The sequence below is a fragment of the Staurois parvus genome, unplaced genomic scaffold (genome assembly GCF_062004578.1).
Source record: "Staurois parvus isolate SC_StPar_1 unplaced genomic scaffold, SC_StPar_1.0 ptg000311l, whole genome shotgun sequence".
Lineage (NCBI taxonomy): Eukaryota > Metazoa > Chordata > Amphibia > Anura > Ranidae > Staurois > Staurois parvus.
The window spans coordinates 837,893-865,890 of record NW_028318107.1 but is presented as its reverse complement, the minus strand read 5'-3'; the positions used below and the strand labels follow the sequence as shown (position 1 = coordinate 865,890).

The 27,998-nt window shown below is 45.8% G+C and overlaps 1 protein-coding gene across 3 annotated transcripts; it reads left to right on the top strand.

Moving 5' to 3' along the window:
* The first annotated feature begins 10,404 nt into the window (after positions 1–10,404).
* Positions 10,405–22,577, top strand: LOC149457609 (uncharacterized). Of its 3 annotated transcripts, none has more exons than XM_089683464.1 (5): positions 10,405–10,506; positions 13,900–14,245; positions 16,815–17,021; positions 19,710–19,729; positions 22,246–22,577. In XM_089683464.1, exons 2-5 carry the CDS (start codon positions 13,978–13,980, stop codon positions 22,393–22,395), a joined length of 645 nt encoding a protein of 214 aa, XP_089539590.1. In that variant the 5' UTR covers positions 10,405–10,506; positions 13,900–13,977; the 3' UTR covers positions 22,396–22,577. The 3 variants fall into 3 exon arrangements, with proteins under 3 accessions (XP_089539590.1, XP_089539592.1, XP_089539593.1); XM_089683466.1 differs by having other exon boundaries at positions 10,488–10,553; XM_089683467.1 differs by lacking the exon at positions 10,405–10,506 and adding an exon at positions 10,567–10,671.
* Positions 22,578–27,998: the final 5,421 nt, after the last annotated feature.

Here is a 27,998-nt window from a genome sequence, read left to right as displayed (position 1 = left end):
GGGGAAAAGAATAAGAGATTGCCAAAGTCAAATGGGGCCCAGAGACGCAGGGAATGGAATGCTGCCATGCTGCCATCAGAGTCTGGAGGACCAGAGAATTGCTGAAATCAAAGTTTAACCCCACTATGGATTCATCCAATTATGGATTTAATCTAAGCAGGTATGCTGGGGCAGCCACAAGCCTCTAGTTAGGGACTAGGGATGCTAGGGGAATGTCTGAACTTTATTATGAACTCTTACTTGTGATTGCCATCATGTTATTGTATTCTTTAAATAAAGCTTTTGAAACTTTGCCCTTGCCTGGTCTGATGTTACTAAAGGGGTGCAATGTAATTAACCAGTACATATAGTCTACAGCTCGGATCACTAAACACATTGGGGTATGAAGACGTCACTACAAGAGTTAATACAGCATGCAGATACAGTGGTTACCAAGGGTAATAAAGGGTTCACATGAAGTCTTTCATTAAGTGTGTAGATGTGGCAGGTGAGATAACCATTGGCAGTGAGTGAGATGTTCAGCAGCGGTCTGTCTCCCATAGCAACAGGAGCAGATCTGTACCACCAGGGCCCACATCCTGTACACAGGTATAGAAGACAAAGAGTTAAGTGAAGTGCACACACCCCATACCATTCCTGGGAGTGAGGTAGTGGTGATACACTAGACCGATGGAGGGGACATTGGCTCTGCATGTCCCTCTAAGTGTTGGTGTATATTACATCAAGAGAGTTTACTAGAGTTCATTCATGTTTGTCATCTACTGGGTCATGAGCATGGTTTAAGTGTCCACCCCCATGATGGGATTCGCGCTGGCCTCTTGCCTTTGAAGTCCCTGGGAGGACTTACATGCCTGTTTTTATTCGCTGTTTGTGAGTACCATTCTTTTACTAAATAAATTTGGTTACTGAGGTAATGCGCAAGGTTGGTGCCCTTCTTCTTGTTTTACTTCACAGTTCTGTTCGGGCTTCCCCAGCCTTGGTTTGGAGCTGCACGACCTTGTATGCCCCGGTGGTTGTTTTGTTGGGATTTGATCTACTCACCACCGGCCCTGGGTCCCGGAGCGCAGGAGAAATTGCATTTAGTCCATTAAGTAAAAGTACCCCATGTGTAAAGTAGTGACCCTGCCTAGCACAGCCCAGAAGAACCCACCTCGGGGAAGTCCTCTCATGATGTTTGCCTCATGGTAAATATGCCCCTGGGAGCATGGAGGATGTTATGACTTCTTCCGAGAGTGCCATCAAATAGGTTAATGCATTCATGTTTCCACTCTCTCATGTAATGGGTTTAATGGACTGTAGTGGCTATATTATATTTCAATTGAAGGAGATGTATGTAGACTGTACCCATTCTTCAGAGGCAGGGATTCTGCAGAGTGTAAAGTCAGTGCTCATTCCAACAAATTGGCTCTGCCAACCTCATTATTATGATTTCAGTAAGGGTCTTTACTACAGAAGAGGAGGGATTCAAAGTAACCTTAAAACATTAGGTACCACAGACATCCAGGATTTGAGGGCCAATATGAAAGAGACCTCTCTTCCAACCCGTATGGCTTTACCCAACATTTAAATTGTATTTGCCCTTGTAATCGTCCCAGTTGGGGTGGACAGGCCAGGAGACATACTGTCAGGAATGGACTTGCCAGTAATGGTGGGACTCACCTGCCTTGTGGGCTGCAGTACCAGGGCTGGCCAGCGGGTGCTCTCAGCAATCAGAGACTCAACCCTGTAGTCAGCCAAACACCTGAAGCTGATTACGGAGGTGTATTTAAGGGATGGCCAGACCTGCAGTCTGTGCCTTGGTGTGTGTTTTTCTATGGGCCCCTGTATCTTGTTACCTGCATTCCTGTTCCTGCCTGACTGACTCGTTGCTGACCCTGCCTGATCCTGACCTCTGCTGACTTCTCCTGTTTGATCCCTGGCTTGTGACCCCGACCATTCTCTGCCTGACCCCCTGTACCTACCTGCCCATTAGTTGCTGTACCCGGCTCGTGACCTGACTACTCTCTGCCTGCTCCTCCTGTTCCTACCTGCCCGATTGTTATTGACCCGGCCTGCCTGACTACGCTTGCATTGTATGTACTGTTATCTGTGGGTGGTTTGGCTTGGTTCGTTTGCACTGTGTTTTATGTTTTAGTATTGCACTGCGTTTGTATTGTTGGTATTAATAAATTATATTGTTTATCACATATCTGAAGCCTGCGTTTCCCTGCGTTAGTTCACATACTTCTGGTCATACCCGGAGCCCTGACATTACACCAAGGCCAATCCTGACCAGAAGTGGCTGCACAGGGAAGCCATCTTGGCTTGTTGCTGGGAAGGATGCATCTTGATGAGGTTGTGTATTTATCTCTGCTAGTGTTTGATGACAGAGAATATGCTTATCAGACTCTGAGGGAGTATCCCCGGGATCAACTGCTAGAATGTATACGGATCGCTCATTGCCTAGTAGATCAGGGCACAGAATTCTCTGAGGTGCAGCCATTGATTCAGGTTTGTGCTGAGTTGGTTTCATCTGGTACCCCCGAATGCAGGGATGAATTTTTGCCGCTATTTAGTGCAGACCAGGTAGAGTCCCTGGTGTGGTTATTAGAGGATGATGTGGGTTACTTTCTGGAGCATTATTCTGCATGTTCACAACAGATACTAAGAGATTGTATAAACGCAGTGCAGTCTTTGACCAGACAGGCTTTGTGTAAGCTGAGCTTTGTTCAACCCATACTGCAGACATGGTCAGACTTGTTGCACCCAGCCTCAGTCAGCTTACAACATCATTCCTCCACTCAAGGCACTCTTCCTGCATCCCTGACAGCACCCCCAGTGACTGCCCAGTATACTCTAACTACCACATACCAGTCCTCTGCTCCCACTCACTGCACCTATCCTTTCTTTAACCTTGTAAAGAAGTCCTCTGTAGCAACTGCTCCCTCCTCTGTTCCGTCCTCCAGCTCTTCTCTGTCTCCAGCTGCTCCATTCGTTTGCAGACCTGCGTTTACTTGCAGTGCTCCAGTAGTTAAAACCAGAAAAAAGCGAAAATTCTTTCCAACCAGTACCATCCTGCCAGTATCCAAACCGGTGAGCCTGCCTTCCGTGGTTCAGCCTGTTGCCTCGGCACCCGCACTTCAGCCTGATGTCTCTACCCAGCCTGATGTCTGTACCCAGCCTGATGAACTGATCCAGCCTGATGATCCTATCACGCCTGATGACCCAGTGCCCGCTGTCATACCTGGTGGCCCGCTGTCGAGCCAGACAATCCAATGCCTGATGACCCAGTGCCCGCTGTCATGCCTGGTGACCCGCTGTCCGCTGTCGAGCCAGTCGATCCAATGCCTGATGACTCAGTGCCCGCTGTCATGCCTGGTGACCCGATGCCCGCTGTCGAGCCAGACAATCCAGCACCAGATGACCCGGTGCCCGCTGTCGATCCTGACAACCCGGTACCTGATGACCCAGTGCCTGCTGTCATGCCTGGTGACCCGATGCCCGCTGTTGAGCCAGACGATCCAACGCCAGATGACCCGGTGCCCGCTGTCGATCCAGACGATCCGGTACCTGATGACCCGATGCCCGCTGTCGAGCCAGACGATCCAATGCCTGATGACCCAGTGCTCGCTGTCGTGCCAATTGACTCAGAGCCCACTGTCGTGCCTGGTGACTCGGTGCCCACTGCCTTGCCAGATGACGCGGTGCCCGCTGTCGAGCCAAATGACCTGATGCCTGGTGACCCGATGCCCGCTGTCGAGCCAGACGATCCAATCTCTGACCCAGTGCCCGCGGTCATGCCAGTTGACTTGGAACCCACTGTCGTGCCTGGTGACTCGGTGCCCACTGCCTTGCCAGATGACGCGGTGCCCGCTGGCGAGCCAAATGACCTGATGCCTGGTGACCTGATGCCCGCTGTCGTGCCTGATGATCCGGCGCCCGCCGCTCCGCCTGGGGGCCCTGTGCCTGCCGCTCCGCCTGGGGGCCCTGTGCCTGCCGCTCCGCCTGGGGGCCCTGTGCCTGTCGCCCTGCCTGGGGGCCCTGTGCCTGCCGCTCCTCCTGGGGGCCCTGTGCCTCTGCCCGGAGTCCAGCCCGATGTGCCGCTGCCCGGAGTCCAGGCCGATGTGCCGCTGCCTGGAGTCCAGGCCGATGTGCCGCTGCCCGGAGTCCAGGCCGATGTGCCGCTGCCCGGAGTCCAGCCCGATGTGCCAGTCTTTGATATCCCGCCAGTTACCAGACCAGGGTGGTGGAACATTTTGCCCAGCTAGGACTGTTTGGAGAGTCCTGAGGCCGCTCCTTGAGGGGGGGGTACTGTCAGGAATGGACTTGCCAGTAATGGTGGGACTCACCTGCCTTGTGGGCTGCAGTACCAGGGCTGGCCAGCGGGTGCTCTCAGCAATCAGAGACTCAACCCTGTAGTCAGCCAAACACCTGAAGCTGATTACGGAGGTGTATTTAAGGAATGGCCAGACCTGCAGTCTGTGCCTTGGTGTGTGTTTTTCTATGGGCCCCTGTATCTTCCTGTTCCTGCCTGACTGACTCTTTGCCGACCCTGCCTGATCCTGACCTCTGCTGACTTCTCCTGTTTGATCCCTGGCTTGTGACCCCGACCATTCTCTGCCTGACCCCCTGTACCTACCTGCCCGTTAGTTGCTGTACCCGGCTCGTGACCTGACTACTCTCTGCCTGCTCCTCCTGTTCCTACCTGCCCGATTGTTATTGACCCGGCCTGCCTGACGACGCTTGCATTGTATGTATTGTTATCTGTGGGTGGTTTGGTTTGGTTTGTTTGCACTGTGTTATGTTTTAGTATTGCACTGCGTTTGTATTGTTGGTATTAATAAATTATATTGTTTATAACATATCTGAAGCCTGCGTTTCCCTGCGTCAGTTCACATACCTCTGGTCATACCCGGAGCCCTGACACATACTTGCTACACTTGTGGCCATTATTGCCATTTTGCTCAGAAATGAGCAGAGAAATGTGTGGACTTTATGATTTTCTCCCAGTTGTCTGTTTCTTACTTTGCCATGGCAGTGACACATTTGACATGTCAGCTGAGGTTGTGGACAGACCCGCATTCTCCACCAACTAATAAGTAAATCATCAACCTCTGCTAACGGTGAAAAGTTTTGAAAGTACATTTAGAAGAGAAAAGTTAAAAAGTAAAAGTAAAGTTTAGCAGAGAGATTCATGCACATGGAGGTTCTGGATATAATAAGTATACCAAGGATTTAAGGGGAGGCTTTTAAGCTTTAATCCTGGACTGTTATCATGTAGGACCCCCAAAGCACAAACTCATTCACTGAGGAATTTCCACCATATCAACAATTTGAAGAGATGTTCATTTCTGTTATTTTGGAACACCTTATCAGTGGGACTGCGACCCCCACAGAGCAAAAAAATAGTTTTGCTTCAGATTCGTTCATTACAATAAGTTAATCATTTTGTTTTGTTATATTCGTTATGTTCAAATGATTTGTTTTCAGAATTTGTTTTGTATATTCGGATTTGTTTTTTATATTCGTTCAATTTACTTCAAATTCAAAATATTATTTATTTCAGATTCATTGAAATGTGTTACTTTTGTGATTTGGAAATGCCGATACATTCAAATCGCTGAATTACAAAAATGTTGAACAAATTTCAATTCATAATGGAACAAACTGCAAATGTCTAACCCAAACGCTGACATGCCTCGCTATAGAATATATGGAGTATAACTATATCTACAATTTTAGAAAAACAGGACATTCCAAGAATGGGGAACAACAAAATGTTCTGATAACATCTCGCTGCAAAGACATTCTAGCAAACAAACCTTTTATTTTGCAAAGAACCTAACATTAGCATATACAGTGGGGCAAAAAAGTATTTAGTCGCCACCAATTGTGCAAGTTTTCCCACTTACAAAGATGAGAGAGGCCTGTAATTGGCATCATAGGGAGACCTCAACTATAAGAGACAAAATGAGAAAACAAATCCAGACAATCACATTGGCTGATTTGGAAAGAATTTATTTGCAAATTATGGTGGAAAATAAGTATTTGGTCACCTACAAACGAGCAAGATTTCTGGCTCTCACAGACCTGTATCTTCTTCTTTAAGAGGCTCCTCCGTCCTGCACTCATTACCTGTATCAATGGCACCTGTTTGAACTTGTTATCAGTATAAAAGACATCTGTCCACAACCTCAAACAGTCACACTCCAAACTCCACTATGGTGAAGACCAAAGAGCTGTCGAAGGACACCAGAAACAAAATTGTAGACCTGCACCAGGCTGGGAAGACTGAATCTGCAATAGGCAAGCAGCTTGGTGTGAACAAATCAACAGTGGGAGCAATAATTAGAAAATGGAAGACATACAAGACCACTTATAATCTCCCTCGATCTGGGGCTCCACGCAAGATCTCACTCCGTGGGGTCAAAATGATCACAAGAACGGTGAGCAAAAATCCCAGGACCACACGGGGGGACCTAGTGAATGACCTGCAGAGAGCTGGGACCAACGTAACAAAGGCTACCATCAGTAACACACTACGCCGCCAGGGACTCAGATCCTGCAGTGCCAGACGTGTCCCCCTGCTTAAGCCAGTACATGTCCGGGGCCCATCTGAAGTTTGCTAGAGAGCATTTGGATGATCCAGAAGAGGATTGGGAGAATGTCATATGGTCAGATGAAACCAAAATAGGACTGTTTGGTAGAAACACAACTCGTCGTGTTTGGAGGAGAGAGAATGCTGAGTTGCATCCAAAGAACACCATACCTACTGTGAAGCATGGGGGTGGAAACATCATGCTCTGGGGATGTTTCTCCACAAAGGGACCAGGACGACTGATCCATGTACAGGACAGAATGAATGGGGCCATGTATCGTGAGATTTTGAGTGCAAACCTCCTTCCATTAGCAAGGGCATTGAAGATGAAACGTGGCTGGGTCTTCCAACATGACAATGATCCCAAACATACCGCCCGGGCAACGAAGGAGTGGCTTCGTAAGAAGCATTTCAAGGTCCTGGAGTGGCCTAGCCAGTCTCCAGATCTCAACCCCATAGAAAACCTTTGGAGGGAGTTGAAAGTCTGTGTTGCCCAGCGACAGCCCCAAAACATCACTGCTCTAGAGGAGATCTGCATGGAGGAGGAGATCTGCATGGAGGATGGGCCAACATACCAGCAACAGTGTGTGCCAACCTTGTGAAGACTTCCAGGAAACGTTTGACCTCTGTCATTGCCAACAAAGGATATATAACAAAGTATTGACATGAACTTTTCATATTGACCAAATACTTATTTTCCACCATAATTTGCAAATAAATTCTTTCCAAATCAGCCAATGTGATTGTCTGGATTTTTTTTCTCATTTTGTCTCTCATAGTTGAGGTCTCCCTATGATGCCAATTACAGGCCTCTCTCATCTTTGTAAGTGGGAGAACTTGTACAATTGGTGGCTGACTAAATAATTTTTTGCCCCACTGTAAGCATGTTCTATTGTTATTTATTCATTAGATGTCAGGGCCAGGATCTGACCCCTCAAGATCCACTGCATCTGGCAGTAGCTCCCCTTATTCAGCCACCTGGGATGCTGGACAACATCTTGCTTGTATCTTAAGATAATCTTGCCCTTGTACATTGTTTCTTGTGACACAAAAGAACCATCTCTCCAGCACTCCAAAGGGATCGACACCGGAAAGCAGACAATGGGTAAGAGATTCAAAAGTGCAACTAGCCTTGGAACAGGTCTTGGTGGTGCAGCCCTCCTGTGACTGGGGGATCAAACCGCAAACTGGAAAAAGAAGCACACAGTGAGCTCAAACACCAAGCGCATTATCCAAGGTTTATTTAAAAACATAAAAGAGCGATAACATACTCACAAACATGGAAGCATAAAGGCCTATAAAGCCATTGAGATGACCCAACGTGGTAGCAGAGCTCAGAGCTCTGAGGAAGGAGACACCTCCCCGAAACACGTCAGCAGGCTAACTTCAAAACCAGTTGCAAACTCTGCTACCACGTTGGGTCATCTTAATGGCTTTATAGACTTCCATGTTTGTATGTTATCGCTTTTGAATCATTTTTAAATAAACCTTGGATAATGCACTTATTGTTTCTTGTGAACCTTGAACTCCTTGCTCCTCCTGTGAACTTCCTTTTTAAGCCATGCCTTTGCACTTCCCGTTTGCCAGATTATTGAGCTAACTCCAGCCAATATCTTGCTCCTTTTACTCATTCTGCCATTCATATCTTTGCTACCACTTGTTAATGATCTTTGGCTGGTTCCTTGACACTTTTGCTTAATCCCAACCTCCAATCATTTGTACTGACCTTGACTTGATCCTCGACTACACTTCTGTCTAATCTTAACCTTCAGCCACTTGTTACTGACCTTTGGCTTGTGTTCTTTCTATGCTTCTGCGATCCCTAACTGCTACATCTGCATTTGGATTGTGGCTTGCTTACCTCCTGGTGGGGCGATCTTGAAGACTAAAACCTTGTACTAACATGTAGCAAAACCCATCCCCACCATCAGGAGCTCTGGTGAATTGTGGCTAGTGCTTAGATCTCACACCTCAGGTAAGCCCGTGTCATCTGCCAAGATGATCTGCTCATGTATTTATCCTGCTGGTCACTGGGAATCTCTCAACTGCTATGACTACTGGTGTCTGATCCTGACCAGTAGCTATATATTATATTTCCTTTTCACCCTCACAATGTATGTGAAGACAGGTGTTTGTATTCTCCACCAGGGGCCATGTAACAGGGTGACAACACAAGAGAGCAATTGGGAGACAGTAACAGAGCTGTGTCACACTATTACAGGAAATAGCTAGACAAGGACATTTATGGCAGGATCACCAGGAATTATTTTAATGTGAGATGCACAGTTGAAACATTTGGAAACTATACTTGGAATAAAATTAACAAGTTAGAGATTTTACCAGTTGGGTTTATATCTACATTAACTAGTTGCTGACCGCAGATAGCCGAATGGCGGCTGCACTGCGGCCGGCCAGTTCTGAGTGGACGTCATATGACGTCCTCCCAGAATGCTCTCTCCTGCACGCCCCAGGGGGCGCGCACCTGGCGATCTCCGTGATCGCTGTGTCCTACGGACACAGCTGATCACGTGATGTGGTAAAAGGCCAATCACAGCGGCCTTTTACCATGTGATCAGCGGTGTCCAATGACACGCTGATCACAGGGAAATGCAAGTGCCGGTTCTCGGCTGCACTTTCCTCACGCTGTCAGATCGTGAGGAAAGTACTGCCGAGAACCGGCAGTTGCCAGAGCGGGGATCGGCACCGATCATCAGGGCACTGATGATCAGTGCCCTGATGATCGGTGCCCAGCAGTGCCACCCACAAGTTCCGCCCACCTGTGCCCAGCAGTGCGCCCACTAGCTCCGCCCACCTGTGCCCAGCAGTGCACCCACCTGTGCCCAGCAGTGCACCCACCTGTGCCACTCTGCAGTGTCACACACCTGTGCCCAGAAGTGCCACCTACCTGTGCCCAGCAGTGCCACCCACCTGTGCCCACCCACCTGTGCCCACCAGTGCCACCCACCTGTGCCCACCCACCAGTGCTGCCCACCAGTGCCACCCACCAGTGCAGCCCAGCAGTGCTGCCAGTCAGTGTCACCAGTCAGTGCCCAGCGGTTGTGCCAGTCAGTGCCGCCAGTCAGTACCCAGCAGTGATGCCAGTCAGTGCCGTCTATCAGTACCCATCATCAGTGTCACCTATCAGTGCCGCCTATCAGTGCTGCATATTAGTGCCGCCTATCCGTGACACCTCATTAGTGCTGCCTATCAGTGCCGCCTCATTAGTACTGCCTATCAGTGCCCTTTACTGCTGCCTATCAGTGCCCTTCAGTGCCGCCTATCAGTTCCCATCAGTGCTGCCTCATCAACGCACATCAGTGAAGGAGAAAAATTACCTGTTTGAAAAATTGTATAATAGAAACAAAGAAACTTTTTTTTTTTCTAATTTTTTGTACTTTTTTTATTTATAGCGCAAAAAGTAAAGCACCCAGTGGCGATTAAGTACCACCAAAAGAAAGCTCTATTTGTGAGAAAAAAATGATCAAAATTTCATATGAGTACAATGTTGCATGACCGCGCAATTGTCAATCAAAGTGCGGCAGCGCTGAAAGCTGAAAATTGGCCTGGTAAATAAGGGGGTATAAGTGCCTGGTAGGCAAGTGGTTAAAATATATCACATTGAATACAAGTCTGTCTGTATTTCTACATAACATGCTCATCACAGCCGGGTATGAAGTGATCTGCATACTTTGGACAATATATATCGATCAGATCGAAGAAAAAGGTTCTTTTTCTTTTAAAATGTTGGTGGATGGAAGAGAGGTAAAGATGTGATGTGCCCTACAGCAGCTAGGGGAAATATCAGGCTGGGGACTGGTTTTTCCACATTTCACCATTCACAATTGTTATTCTTGCAGATCAGAAGAAAGTTTAAAGAAGAAAAACCCTTTAATGATCAGCAAACGTGGCAGTCGGAGAGGTGCACACAGGTAAGCCGAAGCGGGAGGGTACAGCGGTTGGGAAGCCATTATGGATGGTAAGCACCGGCTGATTATTTTCATGTTATTGTTGAAGCTCCAGAAGACTGGAGAGCCCAGATTGTAGTTTAGAGGAACAATGGATTCTTATGTAAATCAGATGAGACGGTAACTACAGTAAGTAGATGGGAAGCCAAGCCAGCAGTAAGTCTACGATGTCTTTTAAGGAAGAGCTTATCATCCCCCCCCCCCCTTACCTGTGTAGCCGGGTTATTCCCCAAAAGTATACTCACAAATCTGGCAATCCAGGGTGTTCCTTAGGGATCTGTCTCTTCACCACAGTAAACATCCCATCTTCTTGTCCTGATATCTCCGGGGGGGCTGTTTCTTTGGAGTCATGAGCTGTAGGTTACCCTGGGCCACATAGGATGTGAACAACGGTAGCATCGGTCTTTAAGAACTAGGCCAGAAATAATGACGTGCAGGGAGGGGGTCCCTGTGTTTATACCTCCCCCCTAAAAAAATTACAATCATTTTGGAGAAGGAGGGGCTGAGAAAAAGTCTGTAAACTTGCTAGGAAGAGTAAGGTCGCCCTTTACTGTTGATGTAAATTGAAGAACATTTAGTTTGCTCTGTGTACTGTGTATCAGGGCTGTAGATGGGAGGGTGTTACCAATCCCCCTGTATAGGGCCCAGGCAGCTGGGTGAATCAGATGTAGGCGGGGAGGGTGATCGGCACAGAGCGGGGGATTACTGGAACCAACCTCCTGTATGGCTTTCTCTGCAGCAGCTGAAAGCTGGCTTCTTCTCTTCCTCCCGCTGGTTTTCAGCTGCTGCAGAAAAAGCCATACAGGGGGGTGTTCCAGTAATTTTCCCCCCCCCCCCCCCGCCACACCAATCACCCTCCCTGTGCACCATACAATTCCCTCTGCTGTCCAGGCCCCCCCTGTGTGCCTATATATTATAGGTAGTTATTAAGAGGTTGTTAATTAAATTATCGTGTCACCCAATGTTTGGTTTCCATTCAGTAGCCAAAGAAGGCATTCAAAAAAGGGGGGTTTGTGAAAAGAGATTCACAGAAAAGCGGCTACATTATGAACAGACCGTGACACCCATGAAATGCAGTAAGCACAATAAGCGTAAAAGAGGGGAACAGTAAGCCTCAGGCCTGTTTGGAAAAAGACATAAATGTCAAATATATGATGCAATACATTCCTGTGCCGGCACACGTGGTTGGGGCCCGTTCATCTGTTATGTGAACAGCTGTATCATAAAGCTCTTAAATGGAAATAAGCCCCATTTATTTCCATGCATTTCATACATGTGATATACGTATATCCATAGTACAATTTTTGGATTCCCTTTTCGGGATTCACCATTATGATATTGGTGTAAATTCATTATTTAATATTATGGTATACCTATGGTATAATTTTTGGATACACCTCTTTAGGGAAGTGTTTACCTATGTGTTTGTACTACAGAGATATTAGACTCTTGCAGTCACTTTTCTGTTGCACATACACTTAGACCGGTCTTGATGTCATTTTATATGGTTTTAGGTCTGTGTGTTATTGTCTCATACTGAGGTGATGGTAAACCAGGGCGAATGCCCATATGTCATATTTATATCTGTGTAATAAAGCATAATTTTTGGAAAATTTTCTGAGTGTCACGGTCTGTTCATAATGTAGCCGCTTTTCTGTGAATCTCTTTTCACAAACCCCCCTTTTTTGAATCCCCCCTGTGTGCCCCCTACCCCTGCAGTGGTGCCGGCTTCCCTCCTCTCCTTCCTACTGGCAGCTGCAAGCACACAATAGGATCCTTCAGGATGCAGAGTGGGGGAGGGGTCCTGTACATATGCCACACTTTAGTAGAGAACAAAAAACAAAGCGCACCAACCTTGAGCATTAATTCAGTAATTCCTAAATTTATTGATAAATTATACTCACAAGAGTAGCAGTAAAAAAGGCAAATAACATCCAAAACCAAACAGAGGGTTAGGAGACACGTGCAAGTCCCATCCGGAAGGGAGATAAACTCTTGGTCAAGTTGACGTGTTTCAAAGCCCCACAACCTTTGATCAGTGTTGGATGAACATTTATCATTTTATTCAATTGGCCTTCTTCTGATCTTGGTCCCTGAGCACAGGAGGTGCTGGATGTGTGTCCAATATGTCACACTTACCAGCCCCTTCCATTCCTGAATCCATACTAGCCAAATACTCGCGGAATGACAGGCACGTGCCAGCAAGTAAACATGGGAGCGTGGTGACCCATGATGTCCCGGGTGATCAATCTCCCTATGAAGTCATGGAAACGGGTCTCAGAGCAACATCTCTCGATGATATCTGTCATGTTCACGTGTTTTTTTTATGTTTGTGCGGGTCGTGAGGGGCCTGGTATGCTTCAAGAGGGGAGGTGCTTGCTTGCCTCCCCCTCTTTACTGGCCTGCCAGGCCACATGTTCAGATATGGGTTTGGTATGGATTTTAAGGAGAACACCATGCCATTTAAAAAAAAAATGTTGTGGGGTTCCCCTCAAAATCCATACAAGACTTGATGGGCCTGGTATAGATTTGAAAAGGGGGGCAGTTATAACTTTTTCTCAGATTCATTAACATTTGTTACATTATGTGCATTTGGAAATTCAGATACATCGAAATATTCGGAAATCTAAATTTCCTCCGAAAACTGAATCGTTATGAAACGAAACACACAAGTCTAGTGGTCCCCCCCACATGGGCTTCTAATAGAACATTGCAAGTGACATGATCCACTGTGGTCATCAGTAAACCCGCCCTAGAAATGTCATGTAGCCAATGCAGCAATGCACATAGACAGGAAGGGGCTTTATAGAGACTGCAATCAGCAGCACTGAGATGGAACAAAGGATTAAAAAAGGTGGAAAGCAGGAATTTTTGACAATTGTTTATCATATGCAGTGCACAGAGCAAGCTATGGGGGACATTTACTAAAACTTGTGCAGCTGTGCATGATAGCCAATCAGCTTCTAACTTCAGCTTCTTCAATTAAGCTTTGGCAATAAATCCTGGAAGCTGATTGGTTTCTATGCAGAGCTGCACCAGATTTTGCACTCTCCAGTTTTAGTAAATAACCCCCTAAGTGTCATCCAAAAGGGTTTGCATTGAATGATTGTGTGGCGTTATTATTCTTTTTGTACTGTATCAAGTAATTTATCTTTAACAAATTGATTAACATTTAGAACAAATTTTGTCCAGCAAAATGGCATTTCAATTCAGTTTCGGAAGAGAGGAACACCACCAGTAGAATTTAGACTATAAAAAATGTTCATCCTCCTTGCAGCCATCGTAGGAAGCCTCATAAATGTAATATGAGGAATTAGCACCACGAGATTACATTGCCATTTTCTATATACTCTACAGAAATCATGGAGAACCGTCTTTATTAGGAGCCGATGGTGAGATCCAGGACTTCAGGAGTCTCCTTGGATAAGAAGGGAGATGTGTCAGAAGAAGGGGCTGGTTGGGATCTTCTCCAGAGAACATGCCAGCTGCTTTGAATGGCTGATTGATTTACTCATGGATTCATCCCTTGTGAGAGATGTCCGCCGCATCTACATCTCAAATACAACCCGGAGCCTCAGACAGGAAATACGCCAATGTACGTTTGGTATTCTCTACCACACCAAGAACAGAGGAAGAATTAATGTCACCGATGTCAAAGACTCTTTGTACGATGAGGAACTGAAGGCTCTATCAGACATCCTAGGTGAAAGGACTAAGATTTCTTCTAAACTTTATTTGTGATGATCGCTGTACTTATAATCTTTCTCATCTGCTAAAATGAGCCAAAACTTCCTTCTGTAAGGTGGTGACTACAGGGGGACACCACAGGGATGAGGACGAAACATGTCCTTGACCAGGGCCACCGAGTGTCTTTCACAAACATATATCTACAATAGATCTCAGGCTATTTGTGTGTTTAAAAAAACATTTCTGTCTTTATTTATACTAAGTTGAGCCAAGAACAGCTTGACACTGTTACCCAGACATCATGGAGTCAAGGAATGACATAGAGTCAGGAGCATATGAACAGGGGTTGCAAGGGTCACAATTGTGACACAGCCCCATGCTGCAGGGGGCTGTGAAGGGGGCAATGGGGCTGGCATTTAGAGGGTCCAATCCCATCCAGCTTTTCAGGGGATGCAGGAGGTTAATGGAGTGGATCGGTTCCTCTCTATGCTGCACCGCCGCCTTTCCTATCCACCTCCTGTTGTGATGTGATCAGGCCCCTGTGTATTCCCCAAGCTCTCCTCACCCCCCCCCCCCCCCCCACCCCCAGCGTTCCCCCCTCCCCTCTCCCGTCACCTACTGTATGGGATGTGTCAGAATGGAAAGTGGGGAAGGGGCCTGTAAATTTGTAATTTACCAGCCCTTCCTTGATTTAACCATTTCAATACCGAGCAATTTTACACCTTCCTGCCCCCAGGCCATTTTTCAGGTTTCAGCGCTCTCACACTTTGAATGACAATTGCGCGGTCATACAACATTGTACCCAAACTAAAATTTTATCATTTTCTTCACACAACTAGAGCTTTCTTTTGGTGGTATTTAATCACTGCTGGGGTTTTTATTTTTTGCTAAATTAACAAAAATAGACCAAAAATTTTGAAAAAAAAACACGTTTTTCTTTGTTTCTGTTATAAAAGTTTACAAATAAATAATTGTTCTTCATAAATTTAGGCCGAGATGTATTCTGCTACATGTCTTTGGTGAAAATAACCCAAATTAGGATGTATTTTTTAGTTTGTAGGAAAGTTATAGAGTTCACAGACTATGGTATAGATCTGAATATTGATCAATCCTGAAGTACTGACGGCCAATCTAATTTCTTGAGGTCCAAGAATGTCAGAATAGTACAGATATCCCCAAATGACCCCTTTTTGCAGAGTAGACAGTCTGACGTACTTCATAAGAGGCATGGCGAGTTTTTTGAAGTTGTATTTTTTTTGTCATAATTTTTCAGAAAATGAAAAAATTAAAAAAATTATTTTCACTATTTTTTTTTTACATACTGTCACCAGTGCAGTACAGCGTCATCATATAACTGGCATGGCAGTGAACAGGGACACTGACTGGTGACAGTATGAAAAAAAAAAAAATATATATATATATTTTTATTTTTTTTATTTTTTTTAATTTTTTATTACATTTTTTTTTTTTTTTAAGATTTTTTTTCATATTTTACTATGACCAAAGTAGTACAATGTTACCATAGTAACATTGTACTACTTTGGGGAAGTGATCAGTATTTTTTTTTTTTACACAATTTGCTTATAGCAAAGAATTACTTTGCTATAAGCAAGCATTTACCTGAATGAAATCGATTCATTCAGGTTTTTTTTTTTTTTTTTGTGCTTAGCTGTGATTTGGTCACAGCTAATCACATGACATGTGCATGTGATTAGCTGTGACCATTCACAGCTAGGCACTAGTATACAATGGATGGCATCATGAATGAAGCCATCCATTGTATACAAAGGTCATGTGACCTGCTTTGATTGGTCACAGCAGGTCACATGGTACCAGCAACGGGGGCCGGTACTCAGATCTGTCATCGGCCGTGTCCGAGGTGCACGGCCGGTGACAGATCGCGCCGCTGCTAGGCTCTGCATTAGCGCAAACTGCGCATGTGCGGGAGCACGCCAAATGGTGTGCACCCGGAATGCCGAAGCACTTTTGAAGCCACCAAACGGCCATTGGACTGGCGGCTAATGGTTAATGAATAGAGTCAGTGATCCGTACTGATTGCTGATTCTGTTCATTCATACAGTAACAAAGGCATAGAAAACTGTGTTTCCTATGCTTCAGTTTGTGAATGAATAGGACGCCTCTGTACAGAGCTATTCCTGTCCATTCATTTTGTGTAGCTGAGGCTGCAGAGATGGAGATTGAGGGCTGTGCCATCAATCTCCTCTTTCTGTCTCAAAGGTGGAACATCAGAGGTCTGTTTAGACCCCTGATATCTCACCAAAGCCCCCAACAAAATGACAAAAAAATTAAATGACAAAAACGTAAAAAAAAAACTACTGGCACCAGTTGCTGAACTACCAGGGTCACAAAGGTTGTACTTGTGACCGGGCCCTGGCATTCCACCACAGTGTGGGAAGTTTTCTGGCCGGGGGTCAGGGGGGCCCTTTATGGTTTCTTGCATGAAAGGCTCTAGTTACTCCTCTGCATGGAGTATGTACTGTATAGACAATAAAGCTCTGCTACACAGATCTGTGCAATGTAATAATACAAACCTGATCATCAATAAGGCAATCATTTCCCCACAGGGAGGAGGAATGTGATTGTGGTGATCGATGATGTGGAGAGCGCCAGTGATGAAGAGAAGATGAGGATTCTGGAAAGTCAGCCAAGTATAGAGGAACTGGCCCAGGAACTTATCCTTTTTGGAAAAGAGGACAAGAAAATTTTCATTAACCAGATAAAAACAAAAGCATCTTGGAAAAAGCATCAACAGATCCAACACATCATTCGAGGTAATGAATTCATCTGTGTTGTGTTGCTGTTTCCCTCCTCAGAAGAGCTTACACTCTAATGCCCGCACCACAATCATAGAAACACACGGACAAGCTATGGCCATATTTGTGTTTCGTGTATTAAATCTACTAGTATGATTTTGGGCCCATGTATTGGGGAAAAGTGCACGGCTACTTGGAGTCTGCAGTGGAAGAGCATGTGACATGGTGACAACACAAGAGAACAATTAGGAGACAGGAACAGAGTGTTGTCAGCTTGTAACAGGAAGTGCCTGGAGTAGTCAAAATCAGCGGGATTATTTAGTGAAAGTTATAGTTTAGAAAAAAAACAATAAAATTACTTTATAAATTGAATTAACATGCCAATCAGGACTTTTCTCAGCTGTAACTTCCCCCACCTCTGTCTCCGCCCCTCTGCTCCCCGCTCACCGATATCACTTGTAAAGGCAGAAGTCTGGCTTCTGTGCTTACAAGGGACAGCTTGTCCCCCAGTGGATCCCATAGATCTGATATCCTGAGTGGCTCCCACTGAGTGCAGAATGGGGACAAAGGAGATGCAGGTGCAGTGCGGATGCCGACACCCCCACACGATGATCGCCCCGCAAGTAAGAGAGGTGGAGCCACCTACAGTGTGGGAGGAGTTACTAGATCCAGCTGGGTGCTTCAGCTTAATACAGCAACAAAGGTAAGATGTGGAAGATGGAGAGGGAGAAAATGGGGGCAGTGGAGGGGGGGGGGGGGGGTTTGTATGCAGAGGTCAGAGATGATGAGGGGTGAAAGTGAGATGTGGATGGGGGATGCAGAGGTAAGTAGCTGTGGAAGAAGGTCCAACTTTGCACTCTGTATGCAGTGCAGTACTGAACCCTGCACTCTGTGTGTAACCCCCCCAAACTGCCTCACCTACCTCCTCATACCACTCATCTACCCCACATACTGCCTCACCTACTCCCTCATACCAATTCACCTACCCCCAATACTATCTCACCTACCCCCTCATACCACTTCACCTACCTTCCATACCATTCCACTTCCCCCCCTTCCCCATACCACCTCACTTACAACCCCAAAATTCTTTATCTACCCCATACTATCTCACCTACCCCCTCATACCACTTCACCTACCCCCCCATACCGCCTCACCTACCCCCCCAATCTACTTCATCTACGCCCCCCATACTGCCTCACCCACCCTCTCATACCACTTCACCTACCCCCCCATACCGCCTCACCTACCCCCCCAATCTACTTCATCTACCCCCCCATACCACCTCACCTATCCCCTCATACCACTTCACCTACCTCGGAACTGCTTCACCTACCCCCTCCATACTTCCTCACCTATTCCTCATACTACCTCACCTACCCCCTCATACTACTTCACCTATTCCCCATACCACCTCATTTACCCTCCATACTGTCTCATTTACCCTCTCATACCACTTCATCCACCCCCAATACTGCCTTACCTATCCCCCTATAGTTCCTCACCTATCCCCCTATGCCACTTCACTTACCCTGATACCTCCTCACCTACCCCCCACACCATCTCTCCAACCTCCCATACCACCTCAGCTACCCCTCATACGGCTTCACCTACCCCCCCATACTGCCTCCCCTTCCCCCTTATACCACTTCACCTACCCCCCATGCCATCTCACCAACCTCACCTACCCCTCATACCACTTCACCTACCCCCCATACTTCCTCACCTACCCCCCATACTGCTTCACCCCCTCCATACCACCTCACCTTCTCTCTTCCAGGTCTAGCACCTTCCTCTATCCCTTCCTAATCACTGTGCATCCCTGTCACCCATCTAGTCCCACCCAGGTTATAGGTACTTCCACCCATCTCCCACTAATTTCACCTCTCTCCTACTCTCCTAAACCTTCCTCCCCAGTCAGAGCCCCTTACACACCTCATTCTGCCATGCTTGTCACACTGGAAATGTATTATTTGTGACAAACAGTCAACAATAAAACAATGCACTCCCTATGTGGCTGGCATGTTCTTTCATTTATTCCTAAAGTGGTATTCCTGCCTAACCATAACTACTCTCAGAAATGTAACACACACTTACTACTGACACCTGAACTCTGTGTCCATATAAGCCACGGCCAATATTCAGCACTATGAGAACCAACTCCAATATTCGTTGCACCACACTTTATTTCCGCATGCACACAGGACCACTGCTTTCAGAAACACCCCCATAGCCAACCTTACTGAGCAATGCAAGAGGCACCATCTTGTATCTCTCTTAGAGTCTGAGATCTGACCCCCCCAGGAAAAATAACTATCTACTGCCCTGCAGGGCTATGCAGTGCAAGTGAAATACTCAGCTGTTTCTATGTGTCACTTCCTCACCGGCTGGATGCCCTCCATTGCTGGTCACTGATGTTCTCTAGAGTTTCCTGTCATTGAGGAGGAGACACTTCACTTTTATGGCGTGAAAGGGAGCAACGCATGAAGTAGGTGAGCTTTTTCCCTGCTGTCTGCTGTGGCTGGATGGTAGAGTGACCAGGTCCTTATTAACATAATACTGTGAACCCTCTAAAAAAAAAAAAGGTGTTTGATTCATCAGTTCGACTCACCATGGATAGAAAAATGTACAGAATAATGAAAGACAAAAAGATGAAAGGCCACTGAGTTCTCTGTATTGATTTCCTCTCTTTTTACCTTTTACAGCTCACAACAGAAGACTGTGGGTAAGTCATAACATCGGGTGACAACTTTTATCTGTGACATCACAGTGATGGCTCACTATTAGCCCAATACATGGTGACACGCAATGCCCACTGACCTATTTCTGGCCGTGTCTCCATTAATAATGTACAGCTCTGAGCAGTGATACAAGTGTACAATCATTACTGCAATCCACAATACAGAGGTGATGACTTTACAGTGAGGATATAAAATAAAGAAATGACAGTTAATATGGTAATAATCTTTCTTGGATACACAGAATATAACTGGATAGTAACATCCATAGATAAAGTTGATCCCGGGAATATCTGATTGCCTCTCATGGGATCAGGAAGGAATTTTTTTCCCTGCAGGAGAAAATTGGATCGTGCTTTGCTGGGTTTTTTTCCTTCCTCTGGATCAACTGTGGATATAGGATTATAACTTTTTTTTTTATGGTTGAACTGGATGGACTTTTGTCTTTTTTCAGTCAGACTAACTATGTAACTATGTAACGTTATTGAGTGTCCAATGTGGGAAACAATTGGGAAGTTGGTATTCTGTAACCCCTAATATGGCATTGGGGTGATTTTCTGTAGCCCAAAACCTGAAATTGAGGCACTTTCCCATAACCCATAACCTGACATTGAAGTCGTTTCCTAAACCCTAAAATTGGGGTGGTATCCTGTAACCCATCACCTGACATTGGGGTGGTATCCTGTAACCCATCACCTGACATTGGGGTGGTATCCTGTAACCCATCACCTGACATTGGGGTGGTGTCCTGTAACCCATCACCTGACATTGGGGTGGTTTCCTGTAACCCATAAAGTGACATTGGATAGTTTTCTGTAACCAAAAACCTGAGATTGTGGTGGCTTCCTGTAACTTAAAATTGGGAAGGTTTCCTGTAACCCATTTTCTGGCATTGTGGTGATTTCCTATAACTCATAATGTGACATTGGGGCAGTTTCCTGTAACCTAAAACCCAACATAGTGGTTGTTTCTTGTAACCCATATGCTGAGATTGAGGTGGTTTCAGAAACCCATAAAGTGACATTGTGGCAGCTTCCTTTTACCCAAAACCCAAGATGGTGGTGGTTTCCTGTAACACATAACCAAAGATTGAGGTGGTTTTCTGTAACTCATAACCTGACATTGCTGTGATTTCCTATAACCCGTCATGTGACATTGGGGCAGTTTCCTGTAATCCATAACCTAACATTGGGGTAGTTTCCTATAATCCATAATGTGACATTGGGGCAGTTCCCTGTAACTTGACATTGAGGTAGTTTCCTGTAATATAACATTGGGGTAGTTTCCTATAACCCATCATGTGACATTGGGGCAGTTTCCTGTAACTCATAAACTTCATTGGGAAGGTTATCTATGACCCATAACCTGAGATTTGGATGGTTTCCAGTAATATTTAACCTGACATTGAGGTGGTTTCCTGTAACCAATTATGTGACATTGGGGCGATTTCCTGTAACTTGTAGGCAGGTAGGTTTTCTCCACTGTTGGTGATGCTCAAATCAAGTGACACCTCAGCCTGGAGAGGAAGTCCAAGAATAACAACATTTCTCTTGGGTTTCCTGGGTCAATGGAGCAGTGTTCCAGTTGGCTACAGTGAACCCATGTGACCCTTGGCGGCCACCTGGGTTCAGCAAAGTCTATCTGTCCCTGCCCTCTGGGTTTTGGTACTCTTCTGGTGTGTGGCTGGTGTAGAGAGAGAGAGAGACCCCGCTTGTTAGGAAAAGTAACTAGTGGTAGGAAAAGGTTCCTGATGAGCAGGGAAAGATTAGGGAAGAAACTTCCCTCTTGGGATCAGATTAGCCAGGCCGGGCTGCACCTTCTGAAACAGATGCTGTTGGCACCTCTCCTCCGCCACATCTGACTATGAGTTATTCCCCCAGCGATGCTCTTCTGCCAGTGTGTTAGTAACATTAGCATTCTGTCTAATACAAGTTCCAAGTTTTACTGTAACTGGACTCTGTATTTACTGCTTGTACCACACAGCACCTCCCTACAAACTCATAACCTTCATTGCGGCAGTTTCCTGTTACCCACAACCTGAGATTGTGGTGGTTTCCTGTAACCCATAACCTGGTATTGAAGCAGTTTCCTGTAACCCATAACCTGAGATTTTGATAGTTTCCTGTTCCTTTTAACCTGATATTGGGGTAGTTTCCTGTATCCTATAACCTGGTTTTGAAGCAGTTTCCTGTAATCCATAACCTGACATTGGAGTAGTTTCCTATAACCCATAACCTGACATTGGGGTGGTTTCCTATAACCCATAATGTGACATTGGGGCAGTTTCCTGTATCCCATAACCTGGTATTGAGATGGTTTCCTGTAACCATATAACCTGATATTGGGCAATTTCCTGTATCCATATAACCTGACATTGGGTTGTTTCCTGCAAACTGTATCCATGACTCCAAGTCAACCTAAGCTTCCATAGATGCTAGAAATTTGGTCAACTATTTATTGGGTCTTACCGCTGCAGGGCATTTATGTCTTTCCTCTTTTTCAGGTCACAGAATGTTGGAAATACAGATGGCTTTTTCTGGCTTTATTTCTCATTTTATTTTGTTCTATCGTGGGTTATGCATTGATAGTGTATGTAGTCCTTCATCATCCCTACAAGACATGGCACATAAAGAGCGGACACAAACATGGCTGACAACAGATCTACTCAGCTTCTGGAATTGTAAAATAATCCTTCCTCTAGAACAGGCATGTCATACTTTCAGGCACTTTATACTGTTAATAAGTAATCGTTCACAGTGCTGTCTAGTTTCTGAACTCATGAATAACATGCTGTGTATAACCAACATATGATCAATAAAGAATGAAGTCTCTCAATTTCTAGTTACAGTCTGTGGAAGAGAAGTCCTCTAGTATGGTGCAATGATATATTCATTCATGGTGACCTCTATGACCAATCTGTGACCCCCCTCAGGTGCTCCTGCACTCACCAGAGATCTCTGACCTCCTGCTGTTAGTATACGAGATATCCAGACTTGTGGATATCTCCCCTCCCGGGTTCTTCTAGTTACTCCAACACTCCTTAGATGTCACTGTCCAGGACCACACCTGCCTCCAGACCACACCAGTATCATTTGAGTAAGGAAACCTAATGCTCAGCCATCTCTCCACTGACCCAATACTGGAAGTGGCAGCTCTCTGCAGGACACATGCGCGGGGTTGTCCACATACCATCATCAGCTACAATCCCTCGGCTGAAAGGAGCTTCCTTTGTGGGTCCTACTGCAGCTCACAATCATACAAAATGAAAAACCGAGAGTACGGTGACAACAGTGGTGACGATGTTTCATCTCCTGAAGCATTGTTACAGCTACTTCCTTCCTACCTACAATCCAGCGATGACTGCCCGCCTGGAGATGTGACCACAGAAAACATTTGTTTTGTTTCAAATTCGTTCATTAGATTAATAATTTAGTTTTGTCATATTTGTTCATTAGAATGATTCATTTTCAGAATTTGTTTTGTATCTTCGGATCCGTTACGTATATTCGTTATTTTACAAATCAATTTGAAATTATTTGAATGTGAATTAAAATGCGAAAATTATTTAGAACTTGAAATGGAAACATATTTTAATAAATACATTAAAGTGTTACTAAACCCCCAACAGTACAATCAGTCTGTAGATGCAGTAAAGCATGCTTGTTATACTCACTGTGGAACCTAAGGGGTTAATCCTCTGCATTGCGCACAAAGACTGGTTGATCCTGTCTTCTCTGATCCTCCCCTTCTTCCAATGCTCCCCTCTTATCTCCTGATAAGACATATCGTATGAAGCCACCCTGCACATGCTCAGTTTGGTGTGTATTGGTAGAGAGTTTTTATTTCTTGGGAGAGTGCAGGGCCAATCACCACTTCCCAAACAGTGGTAAGGGGTTCTGCATCCTCCTAGAGCAGAAAGAAAACTCCTACAAGCTTTAATGATTGCTCTGCTGGATACTGATAGAAGTTACAAGACTGCAATATACTGTTGATGAGAAAAGGTATTTAGCAGTTTATATTTACTAAAATAAATTATTATTATTATATAGTATTTATATAGCACTAAAAGGTTTGCTCAGCGCTGTACATTATAGTGGGGGACAGAACATGAGACAATACAGTAACAATATAGAAGGAATAGCACTATCCTTTCTCAAAATAAAATCCCCATCAAGTTACTACCACAATCCTTCCCCTGAAGTACAGAAAATCATCAAAATATAGAACTTGATTACCATCTAATCACACTATAGTGTAAATATACAAACACAAACCCCAAAAAAATTAAATAATCATCCCCAAAAAAAATATAATAAAATAATTAAATAAAAAAATAATAAAAAAATAAAAAATAAAAATAAAAAAATCACAATCCAAAACACCCAAAAAAGTCCAAAAAGGGGAGTCCCAAAATTTTCCAAATCTTTATCTGTGATATCTTAATTCTTCATATCTTCCAACATACTTAGTGATATACTTCAAACCCGATCTTCATATACCTCAAGAAAAAAGAGCTCAACATGTGTGATATCTTCAAAAAAAAAAAAGGTATCTAAACAACTGTGCCACACGTGTTTCATGCACATAAAGATAAATGTGCCACCATAACCGTGAGAAAGAAGATAACCCTCAGCCTTAGGAGTCAATCCACTGCATACCACCAACGGGAGTTCATAGTTACCCTCACATTAATATCAAGGGTCTGAGTATTTCCTTCACTTTGTAGGTATTCTTTCAGCCTTTCCAGCCACTTCCCACAGACCTCAATAACAGACCATGGATCAGTATATATCAAAAAACTTATAACACTTTATTGTAGCAACTTACATTCAAGTAAGATGACATCAGCTTCACAAACGGTATGTTCACAATCCTTCCTCTCATCGCAAGTGTACAGATGCCACACTATCTCACCTCCGAGGGAGGAACGATTGCCGTGGGTTCCCAGTCCCTCAAAGCCCCATGAGGATTGCAGTAAAACACATCCGCATGTACCAGGATCAAAGATGGCCGTCGCCGCACTTCCGGAAGAGCATGCCTACGTCACCACGTCACGTGCCCCGGACGCGTTTCGTCACATCCGACTTTTTCAACAGGGATCCCTGTTGAAAAAGTCGGATGTGACGAAACGCGTCCGGGGCACGTGACGTGGTGACGTAGGCATGCTCTTCCGGAAGTGCGGCGACGGCCATCTTTGATCCTGGTACATGCGGATGTGTTTTACTGCAATCCTCATGGGGCTTTGAGGGACTGGGAACCCACGGCAATCGTTCCTCCCTCGGAGGTGAGATAGTGTGGCATCTGTACACTTGCGATGAGAGGAAGGATTGTGAACATACCGTTTGTGAAGCTGATGTCATCTTACTTGAATGTAAGTTGCTACAATAAAGTGTTATAAGTTTTTTGATATATACTGATCCATGGTCTGTTATTGAGGTCTGTGGGAAGTGGCTGGAAAGGCTGAAAGAATACCTACAAAGTGAAGGAAATACTCAGACCCTTGATATTAATGTGAGGGTAACTATGAACTCCCGTTGGTGGTATGCAGTGGATTGACTCCTAAGGCTGAGGGTTATCTTCTTTCTCACGGTTATGGTGGCACATTTATCTTTATGTGCATGAAACACGTGTGGCACAGTTGTTTAGATACCTTTTTTTTTTTTGAAGATATCACACATGTTGAGCTCTTTTTTCTTGAGGTATATGAAGATCGGGTTTGAAGTATATCACTAAGTATGTTGGAAGATATGAAGAATTAAGATATCACAGATAAAGATTTGGAAAATTTTGGGACTCCCCTTTTTGGACTTTTTTGGGTGTTTTGGATTGTGATTTTTTTATTTTTATTTTTTATTTTTTTATTATTTTTTTATTTAATTATTTTATTATATTTTTTTTGGGGATGATTATTTAATTTTTTTGGGGTTTGTGTTTGTATATTTACACTATAGTGTGATTAGATGGTAATCAAGTTCTATATTTTGATGAATACAGTAACAATACAATACACGAGGGGTTCGAGAGGGCCCTGCTCCTTGGAGCTTACAATCTAGGAGGGAGGGGGTAGAGGTACAGGAGGAAGTGGCTGTGGGGGATGGAGTGGTAGGAGGAGTGGAGGAGATTGGCTGTTAGGTTAGGGCGGGGAAGGCTTCCTTGAAGAGATGGGTTTCCAGGGTGCGCCTAAAGGTGCGGAGGGTAGGTGACAGTCTGATGGATTAGGGTAGTGAGTTCCAGAGGATGGGGGAAGTCCTGGAGAAGTCCTGCAGTCAGGCGTGGGTGGTGGAGAACAGGGAGCTAGAAAGTAGGAGGTCTTGTGAGGAGCGAAGATTACGGGTTGGGTGGTATTTGGGTATCAGGTCGGTGAGGTAGTTTGGGGCAGCGATATGAATGGCTTTGTATGTCTGTGTTAGTAGTTTGAATTTAATGCGTTGGGCAATCGGGAGCCAGTGGAGGGAATGACAGAGGGGGGTGGCAGATGCGGAGCGGGTGGTAAGGTGGATGAGTCTGAATTCAGGATAGACTGAAGCGAGGATAGTCTGTGATGAGGGAGGCCAGTGAGGAGGGAGTTGCAGTAGTCCAGACGTGAGATAATAAGGGAGTGAACGAGTTGTTTAGTAGTGTCTGGGGTTAGGAATGAACGTATTTTGGAGATGTTGCGGAGGTGGAGCCTGCATGAGTTTGCCAACGAGTGGACATGGGCTTGGAAGGACAGGTTTGAGTCTAGAGTGACACCCAGGACTTTGGCTTGCGGGGTGGGACTGATGGTGGCGTTGTTGGTCGTGATGGAGAGGGTGGGGGGGGAGGTGTGGGCTGGGGGGAAAATCAGGAGCTCGGTTTTGGAAAGGTTCAATTTGAAGAAATGGAGTGACATCCAGTCTGATATGTCGTTCAAGAGGTGGGTGATACGGACGGAGACTGAAGGGGTGAGGCGAGGGGGGGAGAGGTAAATTTGCATGTCATCAGCGTAGAGGTGATAGTTAAAGCCGTGGGAGTGTATCAGTTTGCTGAGGGAGGAGGTGTAGATGGAGAAGAGAAGGGGCCCAAGGACCGAGCCTTGGGGGACCCCAACAGAGAGGAGGAGAGAGGGGGAGGTGGTAGCGTTATAGGTAACACTGAAGGAGCATTGGGATAAATGCATTTCCATGTTCTTTATACTGTGGGGGACCAGATTTAGTGAATGCAGGGTCCGGGGGGGGACCAGATATAGTGAATGTGGGGTCCGGGGGGGACCAGATATAGTGAATGCGGGGTCCGGGGAGAGAGGATATAGTGAATGCAGGGTCCGGGGAGAGCGGATATAGTGAATGCAGGGTCCGGGGAGAGCAGATATAGTGAATGCGGGGTCCGGGGAGAGCGGATATAGTGAATGCGGGGTCCGGGGAGAGCGGATATGGTGAATGCAGGGTCCGGGGAGAGCGGATATAGTGAATGCGGGGTCCGGGGAGAGCGGATATAGTGAATGCGGGGTCCGGGGAGAGCGGATATGGTGAATGCGGGGTCCGGGGAGAACGGATATAGTGAATGCGGGGTCCGGGGAGAGAGGATATAGTGAATGCGGGGTCCGGGGAGAGTGGATATAGTGAATGCAGGGTCCGGGGAGAGTGGATATAGTGAATGCGGGGTCCGGGGAGAGCGGATATAGTGAATGCGGGGTCCGGGGAGAGTGGATATAGTGAATGCAGGGTCCGGGGAGAGTGGATAACACTGAAGGAGCGTTGGGATAAATGCATTTCCATGTTCTTTATACTGTGGGGGACCAGATTTAGTGAATGCAGGGTCCGGGGGGGACCAGATATAGTGAATGCGGGGTCCGGGGGGGACCAGAGATAGTGAATGTGGGGTCGGGGGGGACCAGATATAGTGAATGCGGGGTCCGGGGAGAGCGGATATAGTGAATGCGGGGTCCGGGGAGAGCGGATATAGTGAATGCGGGGTCCGGGGAGAGCGGATATGGTGAATGCGGGGTCCGGGGAGAACGGATATAGTGAATGCGGGGTCCGGGGAGAGAGGATATAGTGAATGCGGGGTCCGGGGAGAGTGGATATAGTGAATGCAGGGTCCGGGGAGAGTGGATATAGTGAATGCGGGGTCCGGGGAGAGCGGATATAGTGAATGCGGGGTCCGGGGAGAGTGGATATAGTGAATGCAGGGTCCGGGGAGAGTGGATAACACTGAAGGAGCGTTGGGATAAATGCATTTCCATGTTCTTTATACTGTGGGGGACCAGATTTAGTGAATGCAGGGTCCGGGGGGGAC